General features: G+C 39.4%; 1 protein-coding gene across 2 annotated transcripts in view; it reads left to right on the forward strand.

Moving 5' to 3' along the window:
• Positions 1-12,354, forward strand: part of gpr180 (G protein-coupled receptor 180) — a 42,676-nt gene extending 30,322 nt beyond the window's left edge. For both annotated transcript variants that reach the window (XM_062061718.1, XM_062061710.1), the window contains exons 4-10: positions 283-388; positions 2,463-2,643; positions 5,198-5,247; positions 5,330-5,487; positions 5,549-5,746; positions 9,931-10,008; positions 10,087-12,354. In XM_062061718.1, coding sequence (XP_061917702.1) covers positions 283-388; positions 2,463-2,643; positions 5,198-5,247; positions 5,330-5,487; positions 5,549-5,746; positions 9,931-10,008; positions 10,087-10,242 — 927 coding nt within the window. In that variant the 3' untranslated portion in view covers positions 10,243-12,354. The remainder of the gene's footprint in view (positions 1-282; positions 389-2,462; positions 2,644-5,197; positions 5,248-5,329; positions 5,488-5,548; positions 5,747-9,930; positions 10,009-10,086) is intronic.
• Positions 12,355-15,073: the final 2,719 nt, after the last annotated feature.

Raw genomic sequence — 15,073 nt, forward strand, 5'->3', positions numbered from 1 at the left:
CTTAAAGGGGAACTGCACTTTTTTGGGAATTTTGCACACATTTTTATTTTTTTGCACTGTAACTAGTAAATAAATGTGAGCAGTTCAGCAGATGATGATGTCAATATAGCAGAATAAGGTAATTACCTCTCTCTGATCAATGCGCCGCTAAATTAAGGTCCATAACGTTAGCGCTGTCTCTCATAAGGACTGAGAATTATGAATTCCATTTTAAGATAAGACCGATTGAATACAGTTAAAATTGAGTCATCTTCACTTTCTATTTGTTATTTTCCACCACAGGACGCTGCCGTGATTCCTTCTCATGGCGACCTCACGTTTACTGTCCTGCTGCTCAATGCTGATTCTGCAGGAAACCCTCTGGAGCACTTTAGTGCGGAGGAAGCAGGTCAGACATCCTGAATGTTCAGTCAAGTTGTGAATACGTGCTGTTCTGAATATTACAAAAATGAGGAGTATGGGCCGTTCTACCAAACCAGTGCCATTGGCGTCCCTTGGAAATAGCATGTATAGAGGCACGGAATGTAAAGGGCCTCTCTAATGCTGACAACATTGGCACTTTTTTCATAGTTGTGAGCCTAAAAATGATGTCTACAGGTAAAATTAGACACAGTATTGATTTTAGGCTTGTTTTGTAAGCACATTTTGGAATGCCCACTTTTAGCTCCAAAATGTGACATCACCCACAGAAGACTGCAGACAATTTTATATTGTGTAGTATTTGTTTTGGTAGCATCTCCATACAAAATCACAATATTTTTGTGCAGAAGATGAAATAATGATCAAATATTGCTGCCAAATGCATTGCTGCAGGTTGTAGAAAATACAAGTAAAGAAGGGGTCAGCCTGCATATATTTACTTTATTTTTTATTTTTTGATGTTTTTCTTGTCCTGTCCAGCTACTCAGGCAAATCATATTGTTGATGTCGATGCCCGTATCGGCTGTACAAATTTACTTGACAAAAGAAAAGTGTGGGATACTTCTCTTGTTGCCTTATTTGTATTTGACTTTATTAAATGGATTTATATTATTATTTGGTGCAGCCGGGCCGGAGCAGGAGGGGATAGAAAGTGGAAAAAAAGGGAGACTGAGGGGGAAATTGCGGGGATAAGATGGAGAAACGAGACAACAGCAGCAAACACAACAATAACAACAACAGGACAACATCAGCAAATAGGATATGTACAAATATGATGGTAAAAATGATAGCAAAGAAGCAGTTAGTGGAATAAATATTAATAATACAGAAATGACAATGAGCATTATTACACTACAAATACCAATAGAAATAGCACTATTGATAATTAGAGATGTCGGATAATATCGGACTGCCGATATTATTGGCTGATAAATGCTTTAAAATGTAATATCGGAAATTATCGGTATCTGTTTCAAAATTATCGGTATCGGTTTCAAAAAGTAACATTTATGACTTTTTTTAAACGCCGACGTGGGGAGAAGTACAGAGCGCCAATAAACCTTAAAGGCACTGCCTAATGCGTGCCGGCCCAGTCACATAATATCTACGGCTTTTCACACACACAAGTGAAGGCAAGGCATACTTGGTCAACAGCCATACAGGTCACACTGAGGGTGGACGTATAAACAACTTTAACACTGTTACAAATATGCGCCACACTGTGAACCCACACCAAACAAGACTGACAAACACATTTCGGGAGAACATACGCACCGTAACACAACATAAACACAACAGAACAAATACCCAGAACCCCTTGCAGCACTAACTCTTCCAGGACGCTACAATATACACCCCCCTCTATTCCCCCTACCTCAACCCCGCCCCCCCAACCCCGCCCATCTTAACCTCCTCATGCTCTCTCAGGGAGAGCATGTCCCAAATTCCAAGCTGCTGTTTTGAGGCATGTTAAAAAAAATAATGCACTTTGTGACTTCAATAATAAATATGGCAGTGCCATGTTGGCATTTTTTTCCCATAACTTGAGTTGATTTATTTTGGAAAACCTTGTTGCATTGTTTAATGCATCTAGCGGGGCATCACAACAAAATTAGGCATAATAATGTGTTAATTCAACAACTGTATATATCGTTATCGGTTGATATCGTAATCGGTAATTAAGAGTTGGACAATATCGGAATATCGCATATCGGCAAAGAAGCCATTATCGGACATCTCTAGTTATTATTATTATTATTATTATTACTCCTTATTACAGTTGTTGTAATGCTACATACTGGTATCATATGTATATCTGCTGATGCATTTCGGCCGATACTGATACAAGAAGGCCAATATCAATACATGACAAAATGCCAAATATCGCCGCCGATAACCGGCCCGGGCCAATATTCAGTTGATCCCTAATCTGGATGCCATGGCTCCTTTTTAAGTTTATTTTGAGAGAGCTACAACAAGCAAATGGTCGGTATAGCCCACATGTGAAACGTTTCTTTTGGGTTTTGCATTCTCTCATTTAGGTCTTCAAACGTTTTACTTCCTCCTGCTGCTGGCATACTTTGTGTCTTCCTGTATCTACGTAAGGCCTCTGTACCAGGCTCTGAGGAAAGGCGGGCTCATGCACACGGTCCTCAAGGTGCTGACCGCCGCTCTGGCCTTGCAGGGCTTCTCCGCCTTCTGCAACTTCATTCACATGGCAAGGTAAGAGAAGACAATCTTTTATAGATAATAGATAATAAAAAGCTCAACTACTCCAGTCCCAAGAAGCAAATAAAGCCTGTGGCTAAAGGAGCTGCTAGCAATCCTTTTTGTGGGTTGGAGGTAGTGCTGTCCCGATACCAAATTATTTCGGTACTTTTTGGTACTTTTCTAAATAAAGGGGACCACAAAAAATGGCATTATTGGCTTTATTTTAACAAAAAATCTTACGGTACATTAAACATATGTTTCTTTTTGCAAGTTTGTCCTTAAATAAAATAGTGAACATACAAGACAACTTGTCTTTTAGTAGTAAGTAAGCAAACAAAGGCTCCTAATTAGTCTGCTGACATATGCAGTAACATATTGTGTCATTTATCATTCTATTATTTTGTCAAAATTATTAAGGACAAGTGGTAGAAAATGAATTATTAATCTACTTGTTCATTTACTGTTAATATCTGCTTACTTTGCTATCTACACTTCTGTTAAAATGTAATAATCACTTATTCTTCTGTTGTTTGGATGCTTTACATTAGTTTTGGATGATACCACAAATTTGGGTATCAATCCGATTCCAAGTACCGTATTTTTCGGACTATAAGTCACAATTTTTTTCATAGTTTGGCCGGGGTTGCGACTTATACTCAGGAGCGACTTATGTGTGAAATTATTAACACATTACCGTAAAATATCAAATAATATTATTTAGCTCATTCACGTAAGAGACTAGACGTATAAGATTTCATGGGATTTAGCGATTAGGAGTGACAGATTGTTTGGTAAACGTATAGCATATTCTATATGTTATAGTTATTTGAATGACTCTTACCATAATATGTTACGTTAACATACCAGGCACGTTCTCAGTTGGTTATTTATGCGTCATATAACGTACACTTATTCAGCCTGTTGTTCACTATTCTTTATTTATTTTAAGTTGCCTTTCAAATGTCTATTCTTGGTGTTGGGTTTTATCAAATAAATTTCCCCAAAAAATGCGACTTATACTCCAGTGCGACTTATATATGTTTTTCCCCTTCTTTATTATGCATTTTCGGCCGGTGCGACGTGTACTCCGGAGCGACTTATAGTCCGGTAGTTACAGGATCATACATTGGTCATATTCAAAGTCCTCATGTGTTCAGGGACATATTTCCTGAGTTTATAAACACAATATAACATTTAAAAAAAACGAAAGAAGATGTTGTGATGCCAAAAAATATCGACGTAATCGTAGTAGTATCGACTAGATACGCTACTGTACTTAGTAACATTACAGTGGATGTCAGGTGTAGATCCACCAATGGCGTTTGTTTACATTTTGACGCCGGTGTAGTGAAGCATGTTTGGCTATTCCTCGTCCTGCAGGGATGATACTTGTAAGAAACTTACTTTATTTGTCGCCATGGAGACGAGGACTTTAGCCACTAGCTAGCTAGCCATGTGTTAAAGCACCTCTTCCTGAGGGCGTTTCAGTGTTATAACTTCGCCTTTATTGTTAGTTTTTAAGCCAAAATGCAAACCAGCAATGACACGACATGACGACGAAGGGGGCGTGGGGGTGTGGCGGACCGGTACTTTTCAGAAGCGGTATAGTACCGAATATGATTAATTAGTAGAGATGTCCGATAATGCCTTTTTTGCCGATATCCGATATTCCGATATTGTCCAACTCTTAATTACCGATTACGATATCAACGTGGAATTAACACATTATTATGCCTAATTTTGTTGTGATGCCCCGCTGCATGCATTAAACAATGTAACAAGGTTTTCCAAAATAAATCAACTCAAGTTATGGAAAAAAAATGCCAACATGACACTGCCATATTTATTATTGAAGTCACAAAGTGCTTTTTTTTTTTTAACATGCCTCAAAACAGCAGCTTGGAATTTGGGACATGCTCTCCCTGAGAGAGCATGAGGAGGTTGGGGGTTGTGGGGCTGAGGTGGGGGGGGGGGGTGTATATTGTAGCGTCCCGGAAGAGTTAGTGCTGCAAGGGGTTCTGGGTATTTGTTCTGTTGTGTTTATGTTGTGTTACGGTGCGGATGTTCTCCCGAAATGTGTTTGTCATTCTCGTTTGGTGTGGGTTCACAGTGTGGCGCATATTTGTAACAGTGTTAAAGTTGTTTATACGTCCACCCTCAGTGTGACCTGTATGGCTGTTGACCAAGTATGCCTTGCATTGTGAATAGCCGTAGATATTATGTGACTGGGCCGGCACGCAAAGGCAGTGCCTTTAAGGTTTATTGGCGCTCGGTACTTCTCCCTACGTCCGTGTACACAGCGGCGTTTAAAAAAGTCATACATTTTACTTTTTGAAACCGATACTGATAATTTTGAAACCGATACCGATAATTCTCCGATATTACATTTTAAAGCATTTATCGGCCGATAATATCGGCAGTCCGATATTATCGGACATCGCTATTAATTAGTATCGCGGTACTATACTAATACCGGTATACCGTACAACCCTAGTTGTAGGTCAGCACCACAGTAGTGACATAATAACAAATGCATAACTGCCACCTTTACTGTTGTGCTCTGCAGGTATTCCAGAGACGGCGTTGGTATTCCGCTGATGGGCAGCCTAGCTAAGTGTACGTAACTTCACAAATGATCTTTAAATCCATTTGTAAAAACACACCAAGTGACTTCTCTGGCTTTGTTGTCTCCATGCAGTTTGGGATATGGTGGCTCAGGTGTCCGTGCTGTACACGTTACTAAGTCTGTGTGTGAGCTGGACTCTAAGTCGAGGCCGGAAACCTCAGTCCCGACCTCTGCAGTGGGAACAGTCTCCGGCGTCCACAGCTGTTGCCGTGGGTGGAGTCGTTACGCAGGCACGCTACCTTTTGGCGCGATTGTCCGTGTTTGCCGAGATGCTAACTGTGTTACTTTTAGGGTGTGCTGCTGCTATGGGAGCAGTACTCCGCATCTGGGAGCCAACACCACAGCTACCACAGCCATCAGAGTCTGGCAGGGATACTCCTCATTGCCCTCAGGGTGACGCTGGCCCTCCTGCTGGCCTCCGTTCTTTACCAGATCATCTCCACTGAGAGGAGCACCCTGAAGAGAGACTTCTACATCTGCTTTGCCAAGGTTAGCGCCGGCCAAATTCACCAAAAATCTGTCCCAACGGCTCCTTCTTGTGGGTCTAACAAATAACCGAATCGGTTTGATCTCTCTGCGAAACTGCTGGAAGCCCTGTGTGTCTACAGCGCTCTCTGTCTCTCTCTCCGTGTGTGCACGTACTAACGAAAACAAACCAGTAGAAGAGGCAAAGAGAAATTTGCGTGTATTATTAATGTTGTGTGTGATCTACAAAGACTGCGTGCACAATTGATTAAACTTGCAAAAGTGGTGCCGACCGCCCTATTTAAATGAGGTTTTTGCGTCCATTTCGGCTGTCACCATGGAGACACTCATTTTCCTCCACAATTATGGCACTATATGGTCCGACCTGTGGCATTTCGTCATGTTGTTGACATGCAGCACACATACAATGGGTACCACCATTTTTGGGCGATATAGAAGTGTGATCTAGACCAATGGTCCCCAACCTTTTTGTAACTGCGGACGCTTGAAAGTTTGTCCCACGGACCAGCGGGGGGGCAGAGGGGGGGATGGTATTTAATTATTTATTTATTTATTTTATTTTTTTTTGTCAAAAATACAATCATGCGTGCTTACGGACTGTATCCCTGCAGACTGTATTGATCTATATTGATAAATAATGTAGGAACCAGAAATATCAATAACAGAAAGAAACAACCCTTTTGTGTGAATGAGTACGGATGAGTGTAAATGGGGGAGGGAGGTTTTTTGGGTTGGTGCACTAATTGTAAGTGTATTTTGCGTTTTTTATGTTGATTTAATAAAAAAAAAAAAAAATTAAAAAAAAAAAAATATATATATATATTTTTTTAATTTCTTGTGCGGCCCGGTACCGGTCCGTGGATCGATTGGTACCGGGCCGCACAAGAAATTAAAAATATATATATATATATATATTTTTTTAAATTTATTTTTATTTTTTATTAAATCAACATAAAAAACGCAAAATACACTTACAATTAGTGCACCAACCCAAAAAACCTCCCTCCCCCATTTACACTCATCCGTACCCATTCACACAAAAGGGTTGTTTCTTTCTGTTATTAATATTTCTGGTTCCTACATTATTTATCAATATAGATCAATACAGTCTGCAGGGATACAGTCCGTAAGCACGCATGATTGTATTTTTTTATGACAAAAAAATAAAAAATAAATAAATAAAAAATTAAATACCATCCCCCCCTCCGCCCCCCCCCCCCCCCTGGTCCGTGGGACAAACTTTCAAGCGTCCGCAGTTACAAAAAGGTTGGGGACCATTGGTCTAGATCACACTTCTATATCGCCCAAAAATGGTGGTACCCGGTGGTTGGGGACCACTGATCTAGACCAGTGTTCTTCAACCTTTAATGAGCCAAGGCGCATTTTTTGCGTTGAAAAATACGGAGGCACACCACCAGCAGAAATCATTAAAAAATTAAACTCAGACAACAAAAAGTCGTTGTCGCAATTATTGGATATTAATTTAAACCATAACCAACCATGCATCAATATATATCTTGTCTCAAAGTAGGTGTACTGGCTTGACCTGTCACATCACGCCGTGACTTATTTTGAGTTTTTTGCTGTTTTCCTGTGCGTAGTGTTTTAGTTCTTGCCTTGCGCTCCTATTTTGGTGGCTTTTCCTGTTTTGTCTGTATTTTCCTGTTGCAGTTCCATGTCTTCCTTTGAGCGATATTTCCCGTATCTACTTTGTTTTACAATCAAGAATATTTCAGTTGTTTTTATCCTTCTTTGTGGGCACATTGTTGATTGTCATGTCATGTTCAGATGTACAAACCCCGTTTCCATATGAGTTGGGAAATTGTGTTAGATGTAAATATAAACGGAATACAATGATTTGCAAATCCTTTTCAACCCATATTCAATTGAATGCACTACAAGGACAAGATATTTGATGTTCAAACTCATAAACTTTTTTTTTTTTTTTGCAAATAATTAACTTAGAATTTCATGGCTGCAACACGTGCCAAAGTAGTTGGGAAAGGGCATGTTCACCACTGTGTTACATGGCCTTTCCTTTTAACAACACTCAGTAAACGTTTGGGAACTGAGGAGACACATTTTTTAAGCTTCTCAGGTGGAATTCTTTCCCATTCTTGCTTGATGTACAGCTTAAGTTGTTCAACAGTCCGGGGGTCTCCGTTGTGGTATTTTAGGCTTCATAATGCGCCACACATTTTCAATGGGAGACAGGTCTGGACTACAGGCAGGCCAGTCTAGTACCCGCACTCTTTTACTATGAAGCCACGTTGATGTAACACGTTGTCTTGCTGAAATAAGCAGGGGCGTCCATGGTAACGTTGCTTGGATGGCAACATATGTTGCTCCAAAACCTGTATTTACCTTTCAGCATTAATGGCGCCTTCACAGATGTGTAAGTTACCCATGTCTTGGGCACTAATACACCCCCATACCATCACAGATGCTGGCTTTTCAACTTTGCGCCTATAACAATCCGGATGGTTCTTTTCCTCTTTGGTCCGGAGGACACGACGTCCAGTTTCCAAAAACAATTTGAAATGTGGACTCGTCAGACCACAGAACACTTTTCCACTTTGTATCAGTCCATCTTAGATGAGCTCAGGCCCAGCGAAGCCGACGGCGTTTCTGGGTGTTGTTGATAAACGGTTTTCGCCTTGCATAGGAGAGTTTTAACTTGCACTTACAGGTGTAGCGACCAACTGTAGTTACTGAGAGTGGGTTTCTGAAGTGTTCCTGAGCCCATGTGGTGATATCCTTTACACACTGATGTCGCTTGTTGATGCAGTACAGCCTGAGGGATCGAAGGTCACGGGCTTAGCTGCTTACGTGCAGTGATTTCTCCAGATTCTCTGAACCATTTGATGATATTACGGACCGTAGATGGTGAAATCCCTAAATTCCTTGCAATAGCTGGTTGAGAAAGGTTTTTCTTAAACTGTTCAACAATTTGCTCACGCATTTGTTGACAAAGTGGTGACCCTCGCCCCATCCTTGTTTGTGAATGACTGAGCATTTCATGGAATCTACTTTTGTACCCAATCATGGCACCCACCTGTTCCCAATTTGCCTGTTCACCTGTGGGATGTTCCAAATAAGTGTTTGATGAGCATTCCTCAACTTTATCAGTATTTATTGCCACCTTTCCCAACTTCTTTGTCACGTGTCGCTGGCATCAAATTCTAAAGTTAATAATAATTTGCACAAAAAAAAAAGTTTATCAGTTTGAACATCAAATATGTTGTCTTTGTAGCATATTCAACTGAATATGGGTTGAAAATGATTTGCAAATCATTGTATTCCGTTTATATTTACATTTAACACAATTTCCCAACTCATATGGAAACGGGGTTTGTACATTGTGGACGCCGTCTTTGCTCCACAGTAAGTCTTTGCTGTTGTCCAGCATTCTGTTTTTGTTGACTTTGTAGCCAGTTCAGTTTTAGTCTCGTTCTGCATAGCCATCCCTAAGCTTCAATGCCTTTTCTTAGGGGCACTCACCTTCAGTTTATTTTTGGTTTAAGCATTAGACACCTTTTTACCTGCACAATGCCTCCCGCTGTTTCCGACATCTACAAAGCAATTAGTTACCGGCTGCCACCTACTGACATTGAAGAGTATTACACGGTTACTCTGCCGAGCTCTAGACAGCACCGACATTCAACAACGGCACATAATTTGCAGACTATAACTACTGGTTTGCAAAAAAATATTTTTAACCCAAATGGGTGAAATTAGTTAATCTCCCACGGCACACCAGACTGTGTGCCGTGGCACAGTGGTTGAAAAACACGGCCTTAGAGTATAAACACTTTGTAGGGCTCAACATACTGTAAGACTAGCTAGGTAAACCACCATACTATATGCACTGCTGCCATCGAAAGTCTCGGAGTTGCCACTGCTTGCAACGTCTACTATATAATACTTGCATCTACTATATAATACTTGCAAATGACACTCAGAAATGTAATAAGAAAACAATATATGACAACCGAGCAGCAGAGTTACAGTATCATAACCAGCTCGATTTTTTTTAAATGTATATTAAAAATATAGATTTACACCACATTGTTTCAAATGTATCACTTCTGAATCGTATTGTTCTCCATGTATCCAGATAGGTATGGAATCGTCTCATATTGGAGAGATTGACTCAGCTCTACCTCTTACACATGTTTTCTGCACAGGGATGCTTCCTGTGGTTCCTCTGTCATCCCCTCCTCGTCCTCACGTCCGCCATCGTCAACGAGCACCAGAGGGACAAGGTCGGGCAGCATTCCAGCGTGACTCGTGTCAGGAAGATACGGTCCTCCCAACGTTCTTCTCTTGTGTTTTTTATGCAGGTGGTCACCATCGGAGTAGTTCTGTGTCAGTCCATCGCCATGGTGATCCTCTACCAGCTCTTTCTGTCTCGTTCCCTCTACTGGGAAGTGTCCTCGCTCTCCTCCGTGTCGCTGCCCCTCACTATGTCCAGGACCGGTCAGAGGGGGCGCTACTGAGCACGGGTGCTTCTTAGGCGTACGCGGCGGACAAGACATTTTGCTGGTGTCTGAAACGGGCTGAAGAGCGTCAGCCTGCCTCTCGCTACTCCAAGACAAGAGAGGGGTCACAAATAATTCATGGACCAATAGAAAAAGAAAATGTAAGTACTGAGGCAGCATCTCAAAAAGAAGAAGATTAGCCATTTGTTTTTATATTTACAGTAAATACAAAAAAATGCGTAGAATAAGGTTACTAAACTGGCAGTCATTTGGGAGGTAGTAGAATTGATTATTTACCGGGTTTACAGTGCGAGATGATGGACCGAACATCATATTGATGTACATGCGGGATGAATGACTGTTTAAAAGTCATTTTTGAGTTGTAGCCTACTAAAATGTGAATTTGCGAGCCGGTGGTACAGTATATGAACTGTAATATTTTGACAGTATATCTCCCCGTCTTCATCGGCAGATGAAGGCGAATAACCTCAAAGCTTCCGAGTGAATGACGTTATTTATTCGCGGATGCATGACATAAACATTTCAGCGCCTTGTTTACGACCTGATGCTTGAACATAGACCGCTTTTGTTTTATCTGTTGAACTTTGTTAGGTTTATGTACAGTTAAAAACATCCCCCCCATTGTGTTACTCGTGTTGCTAGGGATTTATGATGTACAACCTGTGGAAATATATTTTAAGGTAATATACAATCCATTCGGAATACTCCATCCGGTTAATGTTCAGATTGCAGGACCATCCCCAAAATATGCTTTGTACCCCCACAATAGCAAAACCTGAATTTTAGTATTGTAAAACCACTTAAACACCACAATAATCAACATACTAATACATGTCTTCAACATGATTACATTAGAGCTGTCAAAATGAGCTGTGTATAATCACAAAAAAAATGTTTTGCATTAATTATGAACACGCTTAAGTTAATCATGCAATTTATTTTGACCGTATATGTTCTTTTGCCCTAATCGCTATACAGTTACTGTTAAAAACTACAGAAAGGAGTGAGGTGACCGCGACTGGTGTTCTCCCTGCACATTTCGCTCCAAAATACAGCATGAAAGAACTTCAAATAAAGCTCTCTTACCGAGTTTTGTGCAAATACATGACATGCGTTCAGATAAACCGTTTAAATGTGTCCCAGGATGATGCTCTGACAATAAAATTGTATTTGAGTACAACTATTGGGGGCTTTTCTTAAGATCCTGTGTATTATGCAAGCTAGTAATCACCTGCACTGCAAAAACTGAAATCTAAGTAAGATTAAATATCTCAAATAAGGGTGATATTTGCTTATTTTCTGTCTGATAAGATAATTATTCTCACTAAGCAGATTTTATGTTAGTGTTTTACTTGTTTTAAGGGTTTTGGTCCTAAATGTTTTTAGTAAGATATTACAGCTTGTTGCTGAGATTTTAGACCTATATTGAGTAAAACATGCTTGAAACTAGAACATCAACTGTTGCAAAGCTGTGTCATCAACACTCACAAGTATAAAACTACTTTTTTAAAGTAATATCTTACTTCAAGCATGAAAAAAAAATCATGATTTTGACACGAATGTGTCTCATAATTTAAAACAGATGACAGCCAAATGGACTTTGCTGTTTTATTTTCAATGAAACAATAGAAAATACGTACTCATATAGTAGTACAGTTGGCACAGTACAGCAAACTGACAGTTAATATTTAAACATTTAACATGTGACATTTCAAACAATTTTGAACAGAAATAGTTCATGCACATTCAGATGAATTCTTCAAAATTACAATTAAATTTTTTTTTGCCGGGGGCCGGGCTGTATATATGCACACTAATTGACTGAAAGAGCACGCACTTGCCGCGATGATGTCATGTTATCGATGGAAAAATGCATTTTAGACCATATAGTATGCCTGAGCGGCTAGGAGACCCCGAGAGTAACAAGCGGTTGCCTTGTTGCCTTTCCATTAAGAAAAATGAAGTAGTTTTTAGTATAAGTTTGCTGGTTTCAAGAACTGTAATGCCGAGCGCATATCATTATGTCAAGATGATGGCACTAGCATTTACTTCATTTAAGAATATCTTTCAACATATTGAGCAAAAAGGTCTATTTTTTTCTACCAAGAAAAGTGCACTTGTTATTAGTGAGAATATACTTATTTTAAGGTATTTTTTTGGGTTCATTGCTAATTTTACTTGTTTTGGAAAGTCTTGACAAGCCGAATTTTCTTGTTCTATTGGCAGATAATTTTGCTTAGTTCAAATAAAATACCCCTCATTTTTGTAAAAATGTTTCTTGTTTGTGAACACTGACTTTTTGCAGTGTGTGATTCATCCAAATTCCAAAATGTAATTAATCTGATTAAAGAATAAGAATTTGACACCAATAGATTCAATACAATATAATGTTTCTTGAAGGATACATATGATTAATGAAATAAAATTAGTTTTTACAAAAAATGACCACCAGGCCCCACTTTGGACATCTTTTCATTAGGTTGTGCCACAAACAGCGTTGCCAGGTGAATTATTATTGTACTACAAGCTTACCACAGGCTGTGTGTAGTATAGACTATTATGCAGTTTTACCTTTTTAATCAATGATTATTGAAAGGTTAAGTATTATAAATAATTTAATACCTACTCAGTGGCCTAGTGGTTAAAGTGTCCGCCCTGAGATCTGTAGGTTGTGAGTTCAAACCCCGGCCGAGTCATACCAAAGACTATAAAAATGGGACCCATTACCTCCCTGCTTGGCACTCAGCATCAAGGGTTGGAATTGGGGGTTAAATCACCAAAAAATGATTCCTGGGCGCGGCCCCTGCTGCTGTCCACTGCTCCCCTCACCTCCCAGGGGGTGAACAAGGGGATGGGTCAAATGCAGAGGACAAATTTCACCACACCTAGTGTGTGTGTGACAATCATTGGTACTTTAACTTAACTTTAGTTTAGTTGACAGCATTATTCAAAACAAATGCAGCTCCTTGCCAAACAGTGCCCCCACCTGGCTATACAGAGGCACGGCAGCCTATGAACTATTCACATATTTGCTAACATCCATGCATTTAAAGGTCAAACTGGACAATAGTTTTCTGTATTGATCCTGTAGAGCAGATGTGTCAAACTCTAGGCCCGGGGGCCCAGATCTGGCCCGCCACATCATTTTATGTGGCCCACAAAAGGCCTGGAAATAATATGCGTCAATAAAGTACTTTATCTTTTCTTACTAAATGTATTTGTTCTTTCCATTTAAATAGAAAAAAATGAAGGTACCACATGACATTGCATACATTTTAAACTTTAATATTATCCAATATAGCAAAAAAATAATAATATCATACTCTCCAAACATTTTATTTTATTAAAACACTTAAAATTCTGTTTGACTTATGGTTTTAGAGCAAGTTATCCATCAAATTGTACACTGTAAAAATGACAATACATTTTACTGTAAAATGTTCAATGTTTTTTTTTTACAGCATATTACTGTAAAATGGAAAAAACTTTACCACTGTTTTTTTTACGGGAAATTCTGTCGACTGTGCTGCCAGTGTAATTACTGTAAAATCTATGGTTGTTATTATAACCTATTTTTATGGGCTTTCCTCTTTGTGATGTTAAGTTCCTGTTATACGCTGTTATACAGTATATGCCATGAGCTCTTATTTTGAAGGCGCTAAGAGCGGAAGTGATGACACGTTGTAGTGGAGCGGAGGTTTTTGAAAGAAGGTAAATAAAGTGGTCCTCGTCTTTCTTTTGCAGGACCTCGATCCCACCGCTACCACCAATGTAACCGAGGGTTTATAAATATCGCCTGTACTGTATAAACTACAAAATAACAAACACGGAGGCTCCAGTTTACACGAGGACCACTTTATTTATCTTCTTTCAAAAACCTCCGCTTCACTACAACGTGTCATCACTTCCGCTCTTAGCGCCTTCAAAATAAGAGCTCAAGGCATATACTGTATAACAGCGTATAACAGGAACTTAACATCACAAAGAGGAAAGCCCATAAAAATAGGTTACATAATTTTTTTTACTGTCAATGGTAAAACAGTATCAGTTTTTTTAACGGTAAAAAATTGGCAGTTGCCAGAATAAAATACAGTTGTTCCATCTACCGTAATATGTTGCAAAAAACACTACATTTTATTGTAAAATTCTGGTGATTGAGTTGCTAGTTTTTTTTTACTGTAAAAAATAGATTTTTTTTTACAGTGTACGTAAATTATATATACCGTCATAATCAAATGCATAGGCAAATTCATATATCATTCGTTGTTACAAGCGGCCCTCTGAGAGCAGCCATAACTACAATGTGGCCCTCAATGAAAATGAGTTTGCTGTAGAGCAGTGATTTTCAACCTTTTTTGAGTCAAGGTGCATTTTTTTCATTGAAAAAAAACCCAGGGGGACACTATCCCGTCCTCGTCGCCATTGTTGTGTGCCAAACTTGTCACTTATTAGCAATATAAGCTTAATAATACACCAAAAGGAAGCTTTTATTGTCTTTTTCTGCCTTTTATTCCCGCTCTTACTTTATCCACTTCCAGGCGTCCAACACACAACACATGTCATCATATCCTGTGTCCCCCCGCCCTGAAGTTCCCCTTACAATGGTTCCGGTGTTGTCATGTGACCCGAGTAACCAATACATGACACCCCCAGCAGAAAATGTTAAAAACGAAACTCAATAGCCTATATTGACAATATAAAGTCGTTCTCATCAAATACCTGACGCAATTGTTCGATATGACTTCAAACCATAACCATCAATAATTGGCTAAGTTTTATATTCATAAATGTAAGTTCCTCAATACCCAACCTATTTTTTGTGCCTTTA

Source organism: Entelurus aequoreus, linkage group LG01 (genome assembly GCF_033978785.1).
Source record: "Entelurus aequoreus isolate RoL-2023_Sb linkage group LG01, RoL_Eaeq_v1.1, whole genome shotgun sequence".
In the NCBI taxonomy this organism is placed as follows: Eukaryota; Metazoa; Chordata; class Actinopteri; order Syngnathiformes; family Syngnathidae; genus Entelurus; species Entelurus aequoreus.